General features: G+C 38.7%; 1 protein-coding gene across 1 annotated transcript in view; it reads left to right on the plus strand.

Moving 5' to 3' along the window:
- The window catches only part of LOC104361458 (ethanolaminephosphotransferase 1), a 55,359-nt gene that overhangs the window by 15,777 nt on the left and 14,088 nt on the right, over window positions 1-25,494 (plus strand). Inside the window, exons 2-6 of the mRNA XM_042797850.1 lie at window positions 198-266; window positions 6,274-6,382; window positions 8,516-8,590; window positions 13,066-13,334; window positions 20,821-20,929. Coding sequence (XP_042653784.1) covers window positions 198-266; window positions 6,274-6,382; window positions 8,516-8,590; window positions 13,066-13,334; window positions 20,821-20,929 — 631 coding nt within the window. The remainder of the gene's footprint in view (window positions 1-197; window positions 267-6,273; window positions 6,383-8,515; window positions 8,591-13,065; window positions 13,335-20,820; window positions 20,930-25,494) is intronic.

A 25,494-nucleotide genomic window follows, 5' to 3' on the forward strand; every position in this document is an offset into this window, starting at 1 on the left:
AGTTGCTAACAAGGTAATTGTAAATCAGGCCAGTGCTTTTAAATTAAATTAAAGCTGTATGAATGGTCATCAGAATAAAATAAATTTATACCAGTCATGCTCAGAGTGATTGTTTTTAGATGCAGAAGGATATACAGCAATGGAAAAATACGCATTGTTCAGTGCTTTCTTTAACATGTTTGCTTTTTTCCTCACAGTACAGTGCTGTGGATACAAATCCTTTATCTGTGTATATTATGCAGCCTATCTGGAACAAAATTATTAAGGTAAGAATTTTTTTTTAATAGAAATATCACCTGATAATGTAAGAATTTGTTTTAAAGGCAGCATCTATTTTGATTTAAAAATACCTATTGATTAATAAAGCTGAAATTAAAACATCTGTATAAAAGAAAACAAATATTACAGGACATGGATCTATATTTAAGATTAGTATATTTGGATTTTGGGGTGGTTTTTTGTAGAACAACAAGGTATATTTTTTTTTTTTGATTGTTATACGAGAGACATATTCTTTTTTACATCTTTCATTATTACATCTTTCATTAAACAACTCTGCAGACATTGAAGGGTTTACTTAGTATAAATTATTTTTGTGCAGCATATGCTGCCTAACAACAGCGTGGCTTTATCTCTGTGCTGTGCACATGATTTTATGCAAGTGCTGGCTCATATTCTCCCAAGGGTACTTGCTCAAGGGAGCGAGGCATTTCTCTAAGAAGCTGAAAATGAGAGCGGTTACCATGATTACCATAACGATTGGAAGATGGCATCTCTTGAATGCATTATGATCTGCAGTTTTTAAAAATAAAACTGCTCACAATTAGTTTTGCTTTTGTTGGAAAAAAAAAAAAAGGCTATATCTCAAATATCAACTTTATTGATCTCCAAGGAAGCAATGGCTTTTGCATCTACCTCTTTAGAGGAAATCTTTAGATTGGAGCAGACTTGAAAACAAACCTATATACAAACAAAAAAGGATGTATTGTGGTCAGAGTGCTGTTGGATCTGCAATCTTTGAGTTCTATAATTCCAGTATTGCTTATGCTTGGTATAGCAGGAAAATCATAATCTCTCATTCGTAACCTCAATGTAATTTCATGAAAGTGTTTATATGACCTAATTTAAGGATTAAAAAACAACCCAAACATGGTATGAGAGAAAAGCAATTCAAATATGTGAAACTGAATTCAGTAATTCAGTTCAGAGACTCTGTTTTCATTCCCATCATAATATTGAGGAAAACAATGAGGCAGAAAAGTCCCCCCAGCACTCTGGAGTCTGGCATGGGAGATGAGGAGAGGGTTTACTGTGCCCTTGTACTTTGGTTTATGAGATCCATGGGTATTCATCTGCTATCAGATTGAGGGGAGAGTGTTATCAGTGAAAAACTTCCTTTGGAGGTAAGATCTTCTAATGGTTGCAAGGTTTTCCCAAAAGAAAAGCAACGTTCTCGACTGTCCCCATGTAGCATAGGATGATAGATCTAATAAAAAACGTGACATCTTTAGATTTTTGAAACCTCCTTAAATTTTCGGTGAGCATGATTTTCTTCACTTCTTGATGGATGAGAACTCAAACCAGAGCACAGGACTGAAAACCTGCCTCAAAAGGTGGGAGATCTGAGTACAGAACTAAAGACTGGAATGGGTGCTGTCTGTACATTGGCATTTGGTTTGATTTGAATCCTGAAGATACAGCAACGAATGTTCTGCTTTGCCTTCTGATGCAAGAGCGTTACAGGTTAATTCTCAGTGATGTATCACAGGGATTTAAAGGGAAATTATTTTGCTCTTAGCTTTTGTAGAAGTAGCCATTTTAATGTTAAAAGATATTGCCAGGCCAAATCAGAGTCCTGCCCCGGGGGCTGGGAGCCCAGCTGCAGCAGAGAAAGCAGTATGTAATGGAGATTGCAGCAGAGTCATCTTGGTTGCTCCTAGAGATAAAAATGAGAACTGAGAGAGCACGAAATTTATTGGCCAAAATGTAACTGTTTGTAAAATAGTAGGAAGGGAAGTTGCTAGAATGGTTTTGTTTCTGGCTAGATATTGAGACCAGGTGTGGCAGTAACCGTTGCTTCAAACTCATTGATTTTTTTGTAGCTTGGACCTGTTGTAAGCATTATAACTGGGCTGTGAGCATGCTTGAGAATCCAGTATTCTGTGATCTAGAATATAATAGTGAATTTACTTTTTACAATATATTGTCTTATTTCTATTTCAGTAGATAACTACATTGCCATAGGGAGCTATAGTAAAGCTGGGATAACTTTCTAAGAGGAAGAAACACTGCATCTAATATGTTCCTTCAAAATTGGGAAGTACGAGTGTACTTCTTGATGACTGGGAGAAGTAATTTCTCTCAGTTCAGTCATCCTAATACATCCGTTTGCTGTTATGAATCAATTATATTTTAATTTCTAATTTGGTAAAAATAAACATCCCACAGGGCCTATTTTTACCGGATTCTACAGGAGTTTAAAATACCAACCTAAAATTCACAGAACCAGGAAAGAAAAACCCCAAAAACTATGAGAACAGAGGCTTGAGATTTGAGTATGCCCTTTCATATGTCAATTTAGTCCTAACTGCAACAAGTTTCTCTGTATTTCATAGCACACAATTCATTGGAAGATGTGTTTCCGATGTTATGAGGTATTATTATTCATTGTAAGATGTATTTCCTATGTTACAAGAAATTAAGAAGAGCCTGACATTAGAGAAGATGTAGAAATTTATAAGCTGGGGTGTTGGCATAGATAGGAACTGAAAACATGTTGCCATAACCCAATTTATTTACCTGTGGTGGGGCTGCTAGGAAAGGAAAGAATTTGTGCATTTAAGTTAGAAATTTGCCTGGAAATCCTGAGCATTACCTTCCTCTCTTTCCTCTTCTGTAAGGACATCTTTCTCACCTACTGTATCACGTGCCTGTGTCGGTTTGAGCGTGATTTTTGGATGTATGTGCTTCAGGAATGTGTTGAATCTGGTGCTAAAGCAGAACATTAAGGGTAATGTTTCATGCCTGGATTCTGGAATGGGCTTGAAGTACTCTGAGATACTCCTGTCCGTGGCAGCTTTTCCACGTTGTATGCAACTATAGTAACGCCTATATGAAACTACAGAGTAACAGCTAACTTTCTCCACATGTTATTTAAAACTATTCTGATTATGCAACTATCACTATTTAGTCTTTAATTAATTCAATGCTCTCTCCTTTTACATTTGATTAAGACTTGCATTGTATAATAAAGTGCAGTCATGTGCTCTCTAACAGATAATGGAGAGTATTACTTAGCTACTACATGAACTGAATGTTCTTCCTCTATTTGTATTCATGAGAAATCACATTTGTGCAGGACAATGAGAGGAAAAAGAGGAAATCCCACTGAGATACACAGGTGTGTGCCAGCTTCACGGAAGTCAATTAACCCCCTCTTTGTTGCCATTACAAACTTTAATTTTATCACTAGAATTGAGCATGAGTAGAATTTTAGTGGTCTCAAGTGACTTAGTTAAGGAATATTTCAAGTTTAAACAGAGCTTTATATAGGTATGTATACTTTAATATTTATTATCCAAATAGACAGTTGATCTGTTAAAACATTTGCTGTTTGTATTAAGGCTTTTAGCATGAATGGCTGTAGACCCATTAAAACAGAAATCATTATTTTGTGGAGCTACAAGTTTTTCAAAAGTTTCAAGCATACAATGGTTTTGCCAGAGAGCAGACATGATTCTCCCCAGTAGCACCTCCAGTTATGTTAATCATGTAGCACATTGATGTATTAGGCTTCTACTGTCTGTTAATTAGATAATAAAGATTGTACTGTATCCTTCCATAGGATACTAGTAAATTCAGGCTGTATTTTTTCCAACATGTGTAAGAAGTTAATCTTTAACACCCTGTAATTTTTGAACTGTGAAATAGGGTGATGGTAGCGTAATGACAACCAAAAGAATAAGGGGCATTAAATATAACAAAAGGGATTTTGCAACTGGACTACTTTCCAAATACCCAGACAGATTAGGTTTGGTAAGGATCAGAAGAGTATGCTTAGGGGTTTAAGTGCAGGAGAGGCTGTTTTCCTGAGGATAGATCTCCTGTAACTGCTTTTCATGGTGTGTTTACTAGCCAAAGGGATTGCAAATATAACAACGTCCTTTGATGATTTCCTTCTTAAAATACATAATGTTAGCAAGAAAGTGGGTTAAAATAACATCTTCGTGTTTGCACTGTGTAAGCACAAATTATTTCCTGTAATAACTTACAGTGACATTGTGACTATTTAGAATGATGAGCCTAATTAGAAGGCAGACATTTATGGCACACCACGTTATTTAATAGTCAACAATTACTATAATTCATACAGGAGAAATCGGTCATTTTAAAACAATATGTTGGATGGCATCTGTATATTCGTGTAAATGGTTCATTCACAGGTTGTCTCAACGCACTGTTTTGATCTATGTTTTAGATTGAGAGACCCATCTAGAATTTCTTCAGTGTCTGTCCTTCTTATTTCATGCAAGGTCACAGACATCAGATAAATTCCGCTGCAGACGATTCATACCAAGCCTCCGTTTTACAAGGTTCCTGCGTCCCCAGGTAGCAAAGTCAGGAGATGTGCTGCTGTCACTGCATGCTGAGCGTGCAGCCAACATGAGAAGACGGGACTGTGTAGTGCAGGGTTCCTCCTTAGGTCTTCTCCTAAAGGGGCTTCAGGGAACATCTGCTGTCACTTGTTCTTAGGGATTTAGAATTGGGCTTTTGAAGACTCAGAATGATAGACACATTAAAATTTTTAGTGTAGCTGTATGCATTCCATGATCTATTTGAAATGCTGTAAGAGCTGACATACAGTATTTTAAAATTCACGATAAAATCCTTGTCGTAAGGAAAGCAACTATCAGATGTAATGTTTTCCCCAATGATTTTAAAGAAAACATCTAAGAAATATAACTGAAAAATATTCAGGAATTTTTATTTGGTTTTTGAAAGTTTGTACTGTACACTGTACAACATCAGTTGCACAATTTCTTCCAAATACTATTAATTGTTCTAGAGTAGAAAAAGAGGATCTAGTCAGGGTAATTAATCAGACTAAGCGTTCAAATTTTATATGCAAATTTTTCATGTAGTCATGTGATAGAGGAGATGTAAAGGTGTATATAAATTTCTATGTACTCATCTGTCTGTCCAGCTATCTAATCTAAAGAAATTAACAAAATGTTGTATTTCAAAACTATTATTAGTATCTGAAATTATTTAACTTTTTTTTCTTTAATATTGTTTTGTAATATTTTACAGTGTCACAGTACTTTATGTACATTTTCAGTCCTTAGACACTCCAAACACTTTGATTATAAGCCTCCAATATTTTTATATTTTGAATCTACTGATGCTGTGTTTGAGTGATGGTGGTGGTTGATACTTAGTATTCGTGCAAACATGCTCTGTCTAAAAATCATGTAGAAAGCTGTGTATCCTATTTCCAAAAATGTTCTGGAGAAACTGTGTTACTTGGGAAGTGTGTTGCCAAAAAGCATCCCTGTTGCCATGTAAGGAATACCTTAAAGTCACAATGGATGAATAGGTGAGAATGGTTAACGGGTCAAAGAACTAGAGGTTTAGATGAAGACAGATTGTCCTTTTCAGCACTCGACAAAGTAAAATGAATTAATGGAGTGTTTATAATTTATGACTAAAGAGGGAGGCCCTGCAGGAGTTACTCTTTACAGAGGTAGGGAGCTGCTTGTAACAGGAAGATCTTCTGAATCTGAAAGTGTAATGCACTCCGTGTCTGATTTTGTTGATGTTTTGAGTTGGAAATTATTGACATATTTTAGCAGAGGAAGTTTCCTTGTTATAGTGTGGGAATAGAATGCTTAAACAAACCTGCCACATGGATACTGAATTACCACACTGGGGTGCTGCAGTCTTCTTTCAGTTGTGATGCACACAATCATGAGAAGCTTTCCTTGGTGGCTGGGAAAATAAGAATAATGAGTAACAGAAGAAATGCAACGTTTTAAAATTACATTTTTACTGCAGTCACAAAGACCAGGCAAAAAAGAGTACTTTTGAAAATAAATTTCAGAAATGAAAACTGTATTTTAATTTGAAAATGGGAAATTCTGCACAAATCTGAACACTGCTGATGTCGTATACAGGCTGCTTCTTTCCTGATAAGATATTAAATATTTAATTAAAATAGGACTTTCAATTTGAAAGATAATTTTCTTAGATTTTTTTTTTCTTTTTTTTTAATAGATAGTGCCTTTGTGGATTGCTCCCAACCTGTTAACATTCTCTGGATTTGTCATGATTTTATTTAATTATTTTCTAATATCTTTTTATGACTGGGACTACACTGCCTCAGGTAAATATCCTCGTACTGTAATTTCTTAGAATTAGTGAGCTGCTCATATACTTCTGAATGGTACAGAGAGGTATCAGATACTTGAATCTTCCACTCATTTCCTTAATGAGGCTCCATGTGCATGTAGGAGGATCTAGCCTCACACATGTCATTATAAATATAGATAATTTTATTGAAAAATCTTACTTAATTTCGTCCCTAAATATGGGGTTTGGCATGTGCTGCTTGAAGTCTATGATAATACCTCTTTTCGTTTGAAATGTATTCCAAGATTTAAATACACAGCCAAAACCTACCCTAATATTCTTCTTAAAATTTTAATTGGCTCCACATTTCCTAAAACCTAAATCGATGCCCGAATGAGTTAATTTCCCTTTCATTACTCCACTCCCCCATTCAGGCTGCTTCTAGACAAAGAAGAAATAGTTTCTAAATAAATGTCTTTTGAAATTATGACTTTCAAAGTCCAAGTCCATATTTGCTCCTCATGGCAGATCAAGTCAAAAGCTTGTTAGACCTGATTGCTTCTGAGCGTGGGGCACATTCAGTTCTGGGCTGCTCAGAGCAGGTGTTGGAGCCTGCAGAAAGGTGCAAGCATCTCCCAGGTGATTAACATATAGAAGTCGTTGCTTTACTTTCAACTAGACAATTTGGTGAAGACTTAACACTTTTTTTTTCCTGAAACAGTTACGCTTGGGCTTTTTTTTGCTGCCTTTAGTTTCTTATGTCTGTAGATAGGTTCAGGAGATACCCTTTGGCATGAGCTGTTTGTACCCTGATCACAACAATTCTAGAGACAGGGATACTTGTTAGCAGTTTTGGCTCAAAAATAATCCTCTATGAACATTAAGTTTTCAGGGCCAGGGTGTCATGTAGTTATCTGGCCTCATCCTGTAACGCTTGTTTTTTTCTCAGTGAAGCTGATAGTTACTAAGTTCTGCAATAAGAGTATCCAGCACAGATATTTTAATTGGATAATTTTATCTTGACACATTCCCAGTAGATACACATAGAACTTGAATACATTTTAAATGGTGATTAAGTCTGTTAGAGTTGAGACCTCTATGTGTAGTTTGCAAGCCTCTTCTCAGTTTCACACAAGAACACTGCCCATCATTTCTCAATTGATTGAAAACGTTCACGCAACCTAATGAGCCTTTTGAATATCATATATCAATCCCATACCTAGGATCAGAAACAAAAGACTTAATTTCCTGGACAGCTGGTTTTCATTCTACACTTTGAAAATTTGCAGCTAGGAGTCAGGAATTTGCCATCTTTATTTTATTTTTTTTATTTTTTTTTTTTTTTTTTTGTTTCCAGAGTGGCAAGGTGAGGCATGGAGGAGAGAAAGGTGGTCAGGGCACTGCTTTAGGTACTGGCATTCCCCTGTTCAGCAGGGACACGGCTCCGTGTGCAGGTATTCCCTGTGTTCGGTGCCAAATGCCAGAAACCTGAGAGGGCTTTGCACTTACAGTTGTTTAGTGCCGGTGTAGTCCTTGTTGGATTATGTTTAAGTTAAATAGAATGCTCTTTGGAAAAAGGATTCATTTCTTTAAAAGAGCAACAATAACTGTGGGTTATTGCTATCAGCAGAGTAATAACAGAACCCTGGGTTCTGTCCAATTCAGCTTTCTTTTCCTTTTTTTTCAAGGGAAAAAAAAAAAACGGTACTAATATCAGTCCTAGCCTAAGGGCAGAAATTTCCTGTTCAGATCTGTATGGTAAAAGTGCTACACAAAGAGCTAATAATAATGATGATCATGCTTTAAAACTGCATTTTTTTTTGTCTTTAGATATTACATAAACATTAACTAATTTGTAGATGGATAGTATTCCCATGACCTGTGAAAATTTTTGCCTAGTTACCATCATTATTTTGTGCAATACTAGAGTCATGTCAGGCCCAAAACCCCTGTACCTTATCTTCTCTCCTTTATGGTGTAAACATATTCAAGCCTGCTCATTGCTTGACTATTTTAACAAGTATTTCAATCTGTTTGATGTAGTGGACTAATCAGTGGCAGCTTTTTCATGTGTATATATATATATATATCTATATATATATCTATCTTCGTGGATTTCTTTGATGTTAACCACTGTTACGCTGACTCAATACCCAATTTATTTCAGGTACCAGTCCTGGACTTGTTCCCACCTGGGTGTGGCTGTTCAGTGCTTTTACCACCTTTTGTGCTTACGCTTTAGGTAAAGTACAGTGAAATTATTTATACGTCTGACATATTCATACAGTTTTATCTATTAGTTCACTAGTGCTGATATTGAGATGAAGAGGCCTCTTGGATAAATTATTGATCTCCCTCCAAAACAGTTCTCTGAGATTAAAAAAAAAAAACACACCAAAAAACATCCATAAGACTTAATAAAAACCCCCCAAGCAACAGCATTTTTAAGTATGTATTAGAGGTTCTGTGATTGTAGCTCTTAACCCTCTTGAAAGTTCAAATTGTTTTGGAGGAATGTTGGAATCATTATGTAGCAGCAGTCATTGCTGTTGGGTTTCATAAAAACCTTTGGCCCCCAATGATGGCATTCTGAGAAGCTCCCTGACACCAGCATTAGCAGAGGGTGCTTTCAAAGACAGGGAAGATAAAGGGCAAGCAGAGAAAAAGGAAAATTAGTGTAGCATTGTGTTTTAAACTGTTAGGCACTTCAGTGCCTAGGGCATGTGTCAGGAGAGGTGGTATGAATGTGGTGACAGCCCTGAGCTTCTCATGGAGGTGAAGTATCATTTTTCTGTTTTTCTGTTGCTGTTTTTCTCCCATAACACCTGCACCTCCATTTCAGTTTCATATTCCATTCTGACTTTTCATATCATACCATGACTGTATTTTTAGGTACATTGCACCTTTCTGTGCAGTGGTGTGAAGGGCGTAGACCTGAACTGTTGCAGATCTGGGAGTGAGATCTACATTAGCATGTGGGGTTTTTTGTTTTTTTTTTTTTTTTTTTCTCTTCCAAACCTAACTCATTCCAAACTAGACTCTCCACAATGTGGTGCAATGGAATTAATTTGGGGGGCAACTCAAGGTAGTATATTTACATGGACTACACTGTGCTGTATAAATGTATGTTCTCTTTTGAGCTGGTTCTTATAAGGCCCTGCATTGCAGGCTGTGGCCAGACATTTCTGTGCCATACTTAAGATACCAAGGCTACATATAGATGTGTTCCTGATGTACAGTGCAGTGTTGTGCAAAGATGCTGGCCACTTTTGGTATCAGACCCATGCATGTGGAGCCATCTTGATTAACCTGGGGGTATCTCCTTGTGCAGACATATCCTTTTGCATTGTAAATGCCTTGGCATTTCTATTCAAGTGGCAAGTTTGTGCCAAAATTATTTTGTCCAGAATTTCTTTCTGTTTGTGCCATAAAAATCACTGGGACAACCATCCATTGAAGCTGACTACCAGTCAGATTTCCCTAACAGCTCTTTATAATCATTAGCAGAAGCAGAAGTTTCTTTTGTGAAAACCATTCTTTGTGTAATTGTATGGAATTTAATGATGTGGCTGTTGTTTCATAAATAGGAATTACATATTGGAGCTGTTATTGTATGACACCCCAGAAAGCTCACTGGAAATTAAACTTCTGAGATTCTTAATGTAGATGTTATTTGTCAGTGAGGCCTATAGTTCCTAATACTTGGAAGACAAGGAATATGATGTTGATAGTCAGAGCTATAATGCACTGATGTATATGTAGATTTTTACGTCTGCTGTCTAAGCCACTTCATGAAATATTTAGTCTCAGATTTAATTCTGCATGGTCAAAGTTTTCCCTTTGGAAGACTGCAGGAGCCATAATAACTAACCAAATATGCAGCTTTAATCTCTCTCAGCTTCTTTTTAATGACACAGTCTCTCCAAATTCCCTAGCATGCTACTCTCTTTTCTCCCTGCTTTGTTAAGGTGGTTTGATATCTTTTCCTTTTCCATAAAATGGAGTGCTCTTTGCTGTTATTTTGAATTAAACTATTTTAAAGTTATATAACTTTATATAACTATTTCAAACTAAAACAGAAAATATTTTCAGTCTTTTAAAAAGCTAGTGAAACCACATGGAAAACGTGGGGAAAGATTTGTGAAAATCCAATTTCACATATGTGTTATAGAGTTCCTGTATTTTTCTCCATGCCCATTATAATTAGAAGTACTGTATTTCATTACACCATTAGAAGCCTAACTCTTTTTTAGTAAAACTAAGGTTTCTGCAAAATTAAAACCACTTTTTCACTCTGATGTACGTATTTTAGTATCTAATGTGATAAAATAGCCTAAAATAATTTATGGACAAATCTTCCATCATTCTCATTTTTAAAAAGTATTACCCCTATAACTGAATTGTCTCTGATTTGGGATAGATGTTCTTGAAATATAAAAGCCCATAAACTGTTCAGGGATGTTTATGTACCTATTTGCTAGTTAAGTTTCACCAGTATCCTTTGATAGACTAAAGAATTTCTACATTTATAGCAACATCATTCAAGTGACCTCAAGCTTATATAGTTTTCTTTCTGCACACTTTAGTAACGTGCTGACAATTCAATGGTAATGTTAATGGAGAGTGTAGCTCTTGAAAGGGGCAAGCCATATTTGAAATAATCTATGAGATTTTAATTTTTAGAGTTGTATGAACTAGATGAAGAGATTTGTATTTTAGCAGAGGATATCTCACAGCTGTTTAGGTATTACAATAAGGAGACAGTCTAAAATCTGTACAAAATGAAATTCCATGTTTTCCTGGTTTAGATCCCTGAAGTATATTTACATTAAAGAAAACTCAGAGTACTGCCAAATAATCTGGAGAAGTAAGTAGCATATGATCTGTAGCAGCTGTGGATTCTTTGGTCTCACTCTGCTGCATTGTATCTCTAGTCAGTTTTGGGTTACTAATGCTATCAATAGGTAGTAATTGTTGGCTATAGCACCTTCCAAGTAACATTAAAAAGAAAAAAATTCTCCACGTTATTTTCAGATTCAGGATAACAACAAGGAATCTGTAAGGTTTGCTCTGTGTCCTTTTTCCTAAGAGGTACATCCTGCATATTTACACTTAACTTTAAGAAGAAAATATCTGTATTTCTCACCAGCACAGTCTCAGAGACTAAGGTTTGACAATACAGCTAAAAGATTACAGCTGCTAGACCCCCTTCTTCCTCCTCTTCCTCCTCCTTGCATTCACTGCCCCTCCCTTGTGCCATCTCACTTGCTTTTTGTACCATTCACAGCACCAGTTCTGTTCAGTGACCCAGAAGAAAATGTAATGTTTGCAGTCTTTCCACCAGCTGAGCAGGCTGCAGGTCCTCCCCTGTTCAACAGCAGTGAGCTCTCGGATTGACTCAAACCATGTTGTCTGACTGCATCCTCAGAGTGCGATCCAGTACAGTGTTTGGGCATCTTTCAAGCACTTAAGTATTGAAAGTGAGCAACACATAACTCATTTCAACAGTAAGGTATTCTTAGAATCATAGAATCATTTAGATTGGAAAAGACCTTTAAGATCATCAAGTCCAACCATAAATATAACACTGCCAAGTCCACCAGTAAACCATGTCCCTAAATGCCACATCTAGACATCTTTTAAATATCTCCAGAGATGGTGCCTCAACCACTTCCCTGGGCAGCCTCTTTCAATGCTTGACAGCCCTTTCAGTGAATAAATTTTTCCTAACAGCCAATCTAAACCTCCTCTGGTGCAACTTGAGGCTATTTCCTCTTGTACTATCTCTTGTTACTTGGGAAAAGAGACCAACACCCACCTCACTACAGCATCCTTTCTTGTAGTTGTAGAGAGCAACAAGGTCTCCCCTGAGCCTCCTTCTCTCCAGGCCAAACAACCCCAGTTCCCTCAGCCGCTCCTCATAAAACTTGTTCTCTAGACCCTTCACCAGCTTCATTGCCCTTTGGACACTCTCCAGCACCTCAGTGTCTTTCTTGCAGTGGGGGCCCCAAAACTGTATTTGATGTGCAACCTCACCAGTGCCGGTTACAGGGGGACGATCCCTTCCCTAGTCCTGCTGGCCACACTATTTCTGACACAAGCCAGGCTGCCATTGGCCTTCTTGGCCACCTGGGCACACTGCCGGCTCTTGTATCCTAAGATTTCAACTGAAAGACTCTATAAAATATCTTACATAGGCACTCACACAAATAAATTTTGTGAAATTTGCTCCTTGAGGCTGCCATGTAACCGTTAGTCATTGAGGCATTTAGCATCAGGCAACCTGAAGGCCTTAGTGAATCTACCCCACAAGTGGTCTGAAGTCTCAGAGGGTCCACGACGCCAATGGATGGGCAAGAAGCCCTGTGGACACTTTTCAGCACTTTCACTGAGAAACTGATTGCAAGGACGGACATGAAAGTGTTTAAAGACCACTGGGGACAAGTAATTATGAATGTCTTTCTAAAGCTTGAAAGGAAGGAAGCATTTAGTTTAAGAGCTGAGGTAAGGACAGAAAAATTACTTTATAACTGAAGAAAATATTTTACAAGCAATCCTAACATGTTGATATTGAAGGGACTGTTGTGCTTTAGTTTGCTGTCATCCATGTATTTTTCCCGTATGTTATATGTGGCAGTAGTGAAGTGTATGTGAAGAAAGTTAATCCTTTTGTTGTGCTCTAATTCTTTATTTCTTTTCCTTTCCCAATCCTTCTAGACTCCATAGATGGCAAACATGCTCGAAGGACTCAGTCCAGTACTCCTCTGGGAGAATTATTTGACCATGGGCTGGATAGCTGGGCTACCTCCATTTTTGTGCTTTCTTTTTTTTCTGTCTGTTCCCGTGACAATGGGAAGACTGGAGTTTCTGTATATACAATGTATATATATTTAAGCATTGTCTTGTTTAACTTTATGTGTTCACACTGGGAGAAATATAACACAGGAGTTCTTTTTCTTCCTTGGGGATACGATATAAGCCAAGTGGTAAGTATTTATCATTCCTGTTTTGGTTTTATTTTTTTAACTATGTTACTGTTTTCATAATATTACAGAAATAGAAGAATATTGCTCAAGGCAAGTACATTTGGAAAAGATTTTGAATATGAAATAGCATAACTCTAAAAGTAATTCAGAAATATTTCCTGCATTTGCAAAGAAGGGATGCTCTCGAGCAAATCGTCAGCATCAGAGATTCATTGCTTTGCAAGGAAAAAAATAGGCTTGCAGCAAGCCTGGCAGTCAGATAGCACCCATGGGAATGTAATTTAACTGCATTTGATTTGTGGTATTCACAAAAATTATTATGCTATCTGAAGCCATAACCAATTTTCCCACCAACACTAGGTTCTGAGGCATGATGTGAATTAGTCTTAGTAGTATTTATTAACAGTGATTATACAGTTATACAGTACTAGACTTTCTCATTTCTACCACCTCTTACATCAAACGTGGTAATGGAAATAGCATTGTATGTATACAGCGAGCATTAACTGTTTTCAAGTGAGTGTTACCCTTGGAAAAAAAGCCAAAGTTGTACCATCAGAGGTTTCCTCTCTGGGAACCATGTTCAGTAATGTGGATTTTGTATCAGCCCACAGCCAGTCCCCAGCTGAGTTCTTGACTGGCTCACAGCCCTACCTTGAGGTGGACCTCTTCAGAAACATGCCCAGGGCACCACGGTGAGAGGTGGCCTCTCTGCACCAATAAGTAGCCACAGTAACAAGCTCATTGTGCTGCCAAAGGATTTCTGGGCTGGCTTATCTGTTTCTTAGATAGCCAGGCTCTTGCAGCCTGAAGAGCACAGTCCCAATCTTCTGAGCTTCCTGTCAGAGTCATGAAATGAAAGGTACAGCCAAATATGCATAATTGAAAAGAAGTTTGACAGATATTCAAATAAGTGTTTTAATGGAAATATAGTATTTGAATTAATGGCTGCAGATGTATTGCTGTAAACATAATCAGCATCCAGTGGTTTGAGAACAACTCAGAGGTGGTGGTCCAGCTGTGGTACATCTGTTTCATCCCCTAGAAAATAGGTTCTGGGAGAAGAAGTTGGCTCAGGACTAAGACATTAGGCAGCCAGCTGGTCTACAAGTTTCAGCCATGTCTGTGTAAGACTTCTTAGTAAAGTTATTTCAGCAAGAGAGCAATAGCTATATTCAAACCAATTCCATTTGTTGCTCAGATGGTCACTGTAGATCTACATGTGAATGTTGAGAAAGCTCTTTTGGATTGTTACAGCATCCAGACTGTATTAGTGGTTAAATATGGGGCTGGGTATCAACTAGTGGAGCAGTACTGTTAACTCTGTCAGTGCCTTTTAGTGACCTATGCCTCTGTCACTGCTTTCCCATCTGGGAAATAATGGTAATAACATGTCCCTGCCTGACAGATTTGTGGTGAGGCTGAATTTCAGTAGAGTTTGTAAACTGCTTTGATTAACTTGGATGCAAGGTGCTAACAAGTGCTCTTTCCTGTTCCCCTCTGATGCTGAATTGCTGTCCTGCACACTTCCTTTCTAGTAACTTCTGTGATGATTTGCCTACAGTCAAAATGATAAGCATATAAATGTAAGGATTTTTTTTTATGCTATATAGCGCAATCATCAACAGTGGTAGAGGACTGTATGATAGAAATGTCTGTATGTCAGTTTTCCCATTTGTAAAAATTAGCTTTTGTAGTTGTGATTGCCCATGAACAAAGACAAGATAGGATTTGTAGATCAAGCTAGTATTTTTCAATTAGTCCATACTACATTTCACACACATGAGGAAGTACATAACGTATTTTTTTGCAGCCGTACTAACTAGTCTAGTAAAAGATCTTAATTCCCCTACAAACACTGCCTTGCTCTAGTTTTGTAAACCCATTCAGCAAATTTTGTATGATGTGTACACTACTAAAGGTAGCTCTTCATCTGCAGCTACTTGGAGAGGATACTGGGGACATTAGTAAATGGCTGGTGATGAGCAAGAAAGGTAATGTTCCCCTTGCTGTTTTTTTCCCCACCACTTCTTTGCCAGATATTCCCACAGTCCCATTCAGAGGCAGAGAGTGCAGAGGCACTTGCACGCTGCTTTTAGACTGATTCCCAGCGTTTAGTTCACTATTTCCTCTGTGGATGAGCCTCTCTGCTCTGTCTCCAGTAATTTTACCGTCAACATGATGGTATTGCATTGGCATGTCAGACAGTCGGGTGGTCTAGTCCCCTGCTTCTGCTTTTAAATTTGATGGTAGCCAGGAGCTTTGGACTTTGTTATCACCACAATCCTCAGGAAATACAGTAATTAGCGTAAGTGTGCAAATAGATAACTGTTGACCTTAATGAAAGCTTAACTGGCATGTAGCTCCCAGAACACTGTTGCTGAGTCAGCTCCACTGTATATAAACACACCCAGCCCGCTCACTGACTCTGTGTTAACTGTGGTATAAAAAGAGCTGCTGTTCCTCGTGAGAAAATACCTCATTATAAATAGAGAAATTTGTGGAACTTATGCAGATCACATTTTTCTGTGATTTGATGACTCGTCAGAATTGGTAACCTAATTACGCTAGCTGGGCTGTAATTGGCACTCCAATTAGCTTTGATTGCAGCAGACAGCCATTTATAGGAAACTGTGGTGTGTAAACTTGAAAAATGGCTATAGTGTGTCTGAGAGATGCTTGGTCAGAGGACTGTTATGTTTGTGGATCCAGAATCAAGGAGGAGGTGTCTGCAGCAGTGGAAACTCTTCTCCTACCTCCAGCACAAGGAGCTATCTCCTGATGACTCCTCTCTGGGCAGAAAAAGGTGCAGGGAGAGGAGCCTCTTTACACCATATCATCTAGACAATTTTTGTACACTTTCAAGTAAGCACAAACCCCCAAAAGTCATGGGCTGAAGAGAAGACTAAAAAAGAAACCCTTGCTATGTTCTTGGATACGTCTTGTCACAAGCCGAACCAAAGAAAGCTAATACCTGCAAATTAAGTTTCTTGGATAAAAAAAAAAAAAAAAAAAAAAAAGACAAAGCTTTCCTGAGGAAGGCTTCCTGACATGTGTTAATTTTCGCAGATGTCCTCTGGATTGTTTAAAAATCTGGTTTTCTCCTGAAAATTTTAATATTCCCCTAATGAAGTACTTCCCAAATCCTGCTGTTGTTTTTCATAAGCCACTGCAGTTGACTTCACAGTAGGGGAACAAAATGTTAATTTTTCTTTTATATGATGTGGTGATATCTCTGCTTACATCAGTGCTGCCTTAAGTGTAACAGGGAGGTACCCTTTATATTTTTAAATAAAAGTTTGAAAGTAAAAATAAGAGCTGCATGGGAGCTAGAATGACCCTGACAATTCCACGCCCCTTCTCACTCTCTCCAGCCAAGAGGGCAAGCTAGAAAAAAGCACAAGCAGCAAATGTGAAAGGCAGCAGGCAGCTCTCTCTGGCCTTGCCCTAGCCCCCTAAGGAGAGGATGACCAGAACTCCTATATACAGTTGTGCCTGAAGGAATGGGTGCTTGGACCACAAGGCCAAGGTTTTTTGTTTGAGATGCTTTCCCAGCTGGTTCTGCCCAATGACTTTGCATGGTCCAAGCTAGACTTTCAGGGGGAACATGCTGCCTACCTTGAAACTTGGAATAAATGAAGTATGGAATACAGGCAGCAACTGAAGCATTGTAGAACTTACTTCCCTCCTTTCAGTCAAAACAAGGGAGGGGGTTTTTTAGATGCCATATACCAGGTTTTCTTTTGACAAGCAGTTTACAAAACTCATGTTGAAATATGTTTTATACAGCCTTTTCCCAGGAAGTACTGTGGCAGCCAGTGTTTCAGGAATTGGCAGAGAAATCTTGGGCAATGCAAGTGTGTATCACATCTTTAAAAAACTTCTATCTCTTCTCAGGGGCAAAAAAAACCCCAATCTCTTAAAAAGAAAAATGGAGACACAAATGTGTCATTCTTTGGTAGTGTTATTGGGATTCAGAATCTTCTTTCTTCTAGTTGAAAAGATACTCGCTTTCGGAGTTTTTCTAGTTTGAAGCAAGTGTGGAAAGCATAGCCTTTTCGTGTGAAGAAAGAGTATTGATTATTATTTAGTTTCAGAGGTGTAGGAGCGCACTGGAATTGTTGAAGTAAAAGAACTGATAGCGGTGTGGAAACGGTGCTGGCCAGGCCATGGTGTCTGCTCCCAGCTGCCTCCTGGCACAGCTGGAAACCCAACGCGGCACTCGGTTACCTGAGGGAACCCCCCGTGTGTCCGTGTGAAATTCAAACAGAAGAGCCTGCAGTGCACGGGCTGTTTCTGCAGCAGATTGCTTTATTCTTAACTACTCCGTTATGATTCTGTTAAAACCTTTCTTGGTTAATTAATCTTCCATGTGCCTTGAGCTGTTTACCTGTCACATACAGCATGCCTAAATGCAAAATGACCTTTTTAAAATGTATGAAAAACTATTTAGATAGGCTAAATTTGCCACGCTTATTTATTGAAAGAAAAAATACTGAGATAATATTTAAATGGAAGTATTACACACCATGGTAAAGCTAAGTCCTGTTGAAGTCACTTGTAGGAAATCATTAGTTATTCCATTTTTAGGTGTCACATTTATTTTCATTGGAAGAAAGTAACCTTGTATTTTAAAGGACTTTGCTCTCTAGATGTTCAGTTTGAGCACTGTGTTAAGGGAAAACATTTCAACACGTGAACAATTAATGCTACTGGAATATGCTAGGGAAATTTAATATTACAGTAAAATTAATGTCATTTTTTTGTGGAATCATAAAGAATTAAAAAGCATAACTAGAATATTTTTTTAAAAAGATGAGAAAATGTATTATTTTTTTTTCATGTGTAGTAGTACATCATACAGCATAGTTAGTGTGCCTGTGTGTGAAACAGAAATGGTAAATCATCAGGGAGAAAAAAAAAATATGTGTATGCACACACACAATCTAGTATATTTTGGTCACAAAACTTGCAGTAGTGGAAAGGCGTGAAAGAGATGTTGATTTTAAAAAAAATCAGGTATTTTCGAGAATAGTTAAAAGGCTAGAAGCTAGGAGATTTTGAGGAGTTATACTGCCTTGTGGTTATATAGAATTTTCCCAATGCCACGTTAAAGTATTCTGATTTTACAGAGGGACAATTGTGACTTTGCTGCTGTGATTTACAAAATTGTGACGAGATAGGAAGCCACTGCTCAGAAGCCAGCTGTCCTGCTGTTCAGCCATATCAAAGGGCCTCCAAATCAGTATAATATATTTCCAGATTTTTGTCTGCATAAGTGCTTCTCCTCATAGATAAGTCCTTGGCAAGCCAAAACTTTTCCTGGTCAGATGCTGCAGTGAGTTGGAATCCAAGATTGTATATATCGGACACTAACTTGCTAGATAGTCCTTACTTGTGTTATTTAATTTGGACTTTCAATTACTTTTACTTGCTAAAGACTATACTTATATTTTAAAAGTACTAAAGCTGATTGATGCCAGAGAGATGAGTAAAAAACTTGGCCATCTTTTCTGAAGTAAAATTATTCAGTTGCACTTAGGAATACTGCTTTCCTTTTTTTTTTTTTTTTTTTTTTTTTTGGTAACAGTGCCTTTAAAACCAGTTAATACCGCTGATTAACATACTTAACTTTTGTCGAATAATTTTGACAAACAAATTTTTGCTAATATAGCTTGGCTCAAGGGACACAGCCATTTTCCCAGCTTTCTAGAGGAGTTCTTTGAGGCTACCTCTTTGAAGTCAAAGTTAAGAGTCCTTGAAAAACTGCACACCAAATATTTGCAGCCAAGGAGTGTTTTTTTCATACATTACATCTGTTAAATAAGAGTCAGTCTCAACCTGTGAGTGATGCATCACCAAATCCCAGGGCAGGGGATTCCCTGGAGAGAGCCCGTTGCATCGGCGTTCCTGTTCCTAGAGGTGTGCTGACATCTGACAGTGATACTCACGACTGCACTGCCAAAAGAACTGACTGTAATAATGGATAATACCGACATTCCTCTTTTATCATTTGCCAAAAAAGTCTGTTCAGAGTTCAACGTGTGAGGGTAAATTCAGGCTCCATCAAAGCCAGTTGGAATTTTGCCGTCAACTTTGATGGGGCCAGGAGTCCATCTGTCATTTCTTATGGGTAACATAATGCAATTTCTTCAGAAAGCCAACTGCTAGCTCTGTTGTAGTCGGTTGCAAAACCCATTATACATGTCCTTCATTTAGACCAAAATCTGCCTCACTGTCTTCAACAGCCCAAGATGTAACTCTCATGCCAGTGCCTGCTCTGCTACGTTGCAGATCGGTTGTGCTGCTTGTTCTTGCAGAGGCAATTCAAACATCCAATTCTGCAATGCTACATTCAAGCAAAACTCTTAAAGACCTACATACTGTTAGGTCAAGAATCTTGAATTTAGATACAGAGAAGTAAGTGAAGTCAGATATAGTGATATCTACATGTAATAGGGAGTTTAAGCAACATCAGTGTTCTGCTACTAATCCGTGATCTTAAACAGCCTGTTATCTAAAAAAGAGATTTTCAGTGTACCTTTAAATTAAAGCAAATTAAAGTCCCTTGAGGAGCTGGGGTCAAGGGCGCAGGGGTTTGGGAACCATTGTATCACATTCAGTACAGCACTATCACGTAATTCACCCAAACTGGTGAAACTTGAACAGTTTGTGCTATCAACTGTCAGTAGGTAGTGCTGCTGCAAGCAGCACAACAGGTGTGAACGTTATAGCTATAGGAGCTATAGGGTTTTGACTGCAATGAGATTTCTGATCTCGGCTGGGTCACAAAATTAACTCCGACAAGAGAGTAGAAACCACAGTACTGAAACTGGTGGCACTTCAGTATGTGAAGTAACTCATGAGTCTTGTATGTCAGTCCTTTCACTCCTAATGAAGTTTGACTCCTTGTTTCTTCTTGTGTCCTATAATGATGTTATCTAGCAAACAAAAATCAGGGAAGACTTCAGCTCCCTCTTCTTGTTATTTCTTCACATTCAATTGGATTTTTTTATTATTTCAGGTGAGCTTAGATTTTTTTTCCCCTCTCACTTATTCTGATATGATCAGTTCAGGGGACTGAGCTGCAAAAATAACCACATTGCTAATTCTGAAGTCTGTATGCAAATGCACTTTCTTGCATTTGCATTGGGGAGACCTGGCTTTGAGAAGAGATTTAGAAATTGTATGTTTCAAAAGGTGTGTCAGTAACATGACAAATGCAAACAAATGAACACATTAGCAGGGAAGTTGCTTGCTAACTGTATTTTGTACATTTTAAATAATTTTGTTGGTGATCCTGAAAGTTGCTTCACTGCTTAGAAGTAATTGTTTTGGGATGGCAGCATAAAGTAAGGTCCTGTAAACTGATGACAGGAGATAAAAAACAGATTTTTTTTTTTTCTTGCATTTGTATTAAGATGATAAGCGAAATTCTGTGCCTTTAGAAGTAAAGGATTGAAAAGATGTTATCCTTTTTCTATAGGTATTAATAGCAGCATATTTGCTCACTGGTGCTGTTGGTGTGGAAGTCTGGCAGAAGCCTTTCCTGTTTGGTTATTACATTACAGACGCATTAGTAATCTTGCTTATAGGTAAGTGTCCAGATCCATGCAAAACTGTACTGCTTTTTAATTATTTTGATTAGATACTTTTTGTATTTTCTTAGTATCTTTTTTTCCCTTTTGTAAGTGTTGGCTAGTTCAAAAAAAACACATGAATAGAGCTGATTAAAAGGGCTAATACTGGAAAGCTTGAAAAAAATAGATAATTTTGGAAACATTTTTCCTCTCTGAATTGCTATCTGTGGCACACAAATAATACAGAAAATGTTCCTTATCTGCATGTGCAGTTCAGTGCTCTGTGTTGGCTGGCTCTCAAAGTCTCAGGAACTCCTTGTGTCACTCAGGTAAAATGTTGCTCACATTTTTACATCTTTTATAAGTTTAATGTTTTGGCCTGCAGCACACTATACTCCAAAAAATTACAGCTATAAGGAATAAAGGCATTATTTAAATAATCACAGGAGGCACAACCTGAAAAAGAGCCAGGTGCTCTCTAAGCTCTTCTTTGGAATTACTTTCCAGACAGACGTGATGCATTTTTCATGCACAGCAACAGCCTATTTGCTCATTATTTGATACTGTCACTGTAGTTTGAAATAAGCATCGAACATTTTTCAACGGCGATAGCTAGACTGAGAACAAGGGCAGTTACATTTTAATGAGTTGAAAACATGGTAGTCTTAGCTAAAAATGAAAAATGGCTTTGATCGGTTGCTTGGAAGGTGAAGAAATTAGCATATAAATTTTAGGGTTTTTTATATGAGCATACCAGTGATGAGAAGGGAGCACCAAAAAACCTGTTTGACACAGACAGTCTAGCCTTAGATCCCAAGAAAAACCTTCAGTCCTTCAGTCAAACAGAGGACATGGATATAGGTGCTCACCCAGTGCCGACTCTAACTAGGAGCCATCTGAGTATTTCGGGGGGGACTGCACTGACGTGTGCTCTCACCACCCTTTCCCATGGTGAGGTCTTCAGTGAGTACTGCCTCTGGCCTCAGCCGTGCTTCCCGGAATTCCCAGATTGGAAAGGACCCTGCGATCAGGCTGCACTTTCTAATGAGCACTGTAGGCAAGGACATGGTTTTGACAGTCCTCTGTGCTTTACCCAGAGTATAAAATTGACTGTGCGTGCCCAAAATTGTAGAGTCTTTTTCTTGTTGGGCCTGGTTTAGGCACTCTGAGGAAAAGAAAGAAAGGAAGGGGGGGTGGTGGGGGAGAAATAGTTGCCTTTTCAGTAGTCAACAAATGACTCAGCTGGAGGGAGATGTAGCTACACCATGGCCTCTCCTGGCTGGCAGGGCCCTGGGGGCTACGCAGTGATTTGTGCTCTCGAAGGAGCAGCACAAGTCCAGGAGGGGTGGATGCTGGCTCGCCCAGAAGCGGCACGTTAGGGCTGCGTTGGCCTGAGGTGCTAGCAGGGGCTAGTCCATCAAACACGCTCGTGCCGTGCTGTGCACATCGCTGCTTTTGTTCCCGTCACCGAGGCCCGTGACAGCCGGTTCAGTGAGTATGCTGATGGTTTTCCTTGCGCTTGGGAAGCCATGGATGAAGGTTTAATTCAAACTGCCCAACATATCAGGAAGGTTTGTGGTGGGGAAGCGTGTCAGTGTCACCAAGTCTGCAGAAGCGGTCATCCTTTTTCATACTTTACCAAAGACAGCTGCAAAGCAAGGTTTGATGGACTATGCCATTAACATTAGAAAGGAAGTACTGCTTCTGTCTCATGTGGTATGCTTGCATGAATGGATCCATGAGCAGAGAATTGAGTATTTCTTCCATCATTGTCCCAAGCAGAGTAGGCATAGATAAGACCAAAAAGATTTCTTTAAAACCACTGTCTCTCACACACTATCCTCAATGCCATTGACAGGGCAACTTTTGCAGCTTAATTATAGTTAAGACGGGTTTGAAGTATGCAAGAAGTGATCTTGGTTGAATCTATATTACAGAATTGTCACAGTGCTTAGTAACTCTCTTAAAAACAGACACTGAATTTAAATGTTAAAGTAGAATCCTTCCACTGGGGATCATGCTGATCCAGAAAGCACTGCCGTTTCACCACAGCTTTGAATCTCAGCTCAGCAATAGTGATTAAGGTGGTTGTCATTGCACAACTTGTGTACAGTGAATATCGATATATAAAGTTTCCAGAAGCTTTCAGTAAACTGCAGGACCTCACTGTGACTGCAGAAGAAGTATCGGTCTAGCCTACAGCAAGGGCTGAGCAGTCAGGAAGATTAAATTATCCCCTCCCTTAGAGAGGCTGCAGCAAGTTTGTCTGGCTCAGCAGATCCATTTGTATCAGTGAGCCCACTCTCTGGCATGCTCAGTTAAATGCCTTTGTGGCTAGTTAAAAACCAAAGCAATGTAGTGGGCCTCTGATGCTTTTTATGAGTTAGTTTCCCAGGACTCCGGGAGGAGCCATTAAACCATAACTGGCCGTCCTTAACCATCTGATGGCATTTAGTAGTCACTAGTGGTTCTTCTAACAAGGAACCTGTAGCTGCTCCATCAATACTTGGCATTCATTTTGTGCTTTTACTGTTCTGTACATAACAGGAGTTCAGCTGCTGAGCCATGACTTCTCCAAGAACAGCTGGGCTTTAGCTAGTATCTTCTGTAGTGGGAAGAAATCCAAATGAGATGTGCAAGAGTGGAGTTTTTCAGATGTCTTTCCTGGAGTTTCTAGGAGAGAAAAAAAAAAAAAAGAATAGCCCACATATAACCTAAGGATGAACTCTGCAAAAGCACCTCCTCAGAGGAAGCTGTGGTTTCACCAGGTGACACTCACTCGCTGAAAATAATGGAATTTTTATCAGGTGCCAGAACACACAAAGATATACATAAAAGTGCAGCAATACCAGTGTTTAGATTAGATGTTTTAGGCAAGCCTCCCAAGAGAGAGCTTTACATATGTCCCTGGGAACCGTCTGGCACACTGTGAACACCTGCAGGAAGGCCAAGTCTCGAACTGCTGAACAGTGACCTCAGAGGACTGCTCTGTGAAGCAAAGAAACTTCTGCATATTATTTTATGGGCATTTTTCAGCTACCCAGCAAGCAGAAACCCATAATTTTCATAGGCAGTGAATGCAATTCCATCCTGCAGGCCCAAAACATACCTAGCTGGACACCAAACAAACGAAGAAGGCTATTCTGTTTCCAGAGTGTGTTGTCTTGGCTACTAGACAGAAATGCCTTTTCTCTCCTAGCATGAAAGCAGCCAGACCTTTCTAAAGTCATGTGCCTGTGTGCTTAGTTGGAACTAATTACTTCTGCTCTCAGCAAGGCTCTGGTAGGTGACACTCCAAAACCTCTCTTGGAATTTAACCACAGTTGTCCCATAGCATTATCTGGCTAACTAGGGTCCCTTCAAAGGGCGGCACTGGGGTGAGAGCTATCATTTATTTTTGCCCCTCCAGGGTATCCCGAATGCCTAGCATTCCCTGTCACTGTGTTATCAGGTTGAGAGCAATATTAATATTTACAAATAGCCATTTTAAAACAGTCAGTTCCCCACATAAAGTCACAAATGATGCTATAGACTTCAGAAGACTTTCACTGACAGATAACGATCAATAGTTCAGGGAGCAGCATTAATAATTGATGATGGTTTCTGTCTCACATTGCGATTAAATGACCTGCAAGAGGTACATGTTCTGAATGAAGCATTTCCCATTCTTGGGACATTCATACTTGATCTCTGTGAGATAGATTTTATAATGTCTGTTAAAATTTGAGTTTAGGCTGCAATCCTCTCCTTACTGGAGATGTTTATATGTCTGTTTTCTTCTACCTGACTGTTCATTTCCATGCAACTTACTGAGAATTTCTTTCGGTCTATTAAATTTGTTCAGAATTGACTGTAGGGCTCAGAAGTTACGGTGGGATGTGCACAAAGAAGCAAAGTGTTATCACATCAGCTTCATTCCTTAGGAAGCTAGGTTAGAAAAATGTCTCCTGGCTGCACAGAAAAATTCCTGCTTCTCCTCAGTATTAATTGCAACCACAAGAATAGGCTTTGTGCTTCAAGGACAAGCATGGAGTAGATATGTTGTACTTCAGTGTGGGGCACAAGGGGCAGACAGTTCTATAGTCCAGACATGGTGTCACATTTGAGTCCTCTCTAGCTGGTCAACAGTGCCCAGATCTGGCTACTGAAGCCTGTGGCATAGCTGAGACAACTTTTCAAACTACAAGTTTGAACGTGAAATGTGAATGGAGTACTAACATCTGTCAGAGATCTGAAACTTGAACTTTCTTTTAGAGATGGGGCCAAAGCATTCAGCATTTTTTCCTATGATGTGTATTGGATTGGGATCTGTGCTGACTTTTGTGGAGTGTGTGTTCCTTGAGGTTTACTCCTTCTCTGAGCTACTTAAGTATCTAAAATGAGGAGTAAATACATAAATGAAAACATAATAGCAGCAAAAAAACAATAATGAGACCAAGCCACATTTGAAACATGCTAAGTATTTGAATTCTGTCATAGTGGGAAAGTGCAATTATCCATCTAAACCAGTGCCTTGTCCTTACACTGTGTCCTATATCCTGTGTATCAAAGGAGGACACAGAAGTCCTTGCAGTGGGTAA

This window comes from Tyto alba, unplaced genomic scaffold (assembly GCF_018691265.1).
Source record: "Tyto alba isolate M040663 unplaced genomic scaffold, T.alba_DEE_v4.0 Super-Scaffold_27, whole genome shotgun sequence".
NCBI lineage: Eukaryota > Metazoa > Chordata > Aves > Strigiformes > Tytonidae > Tyto > Tyto alba.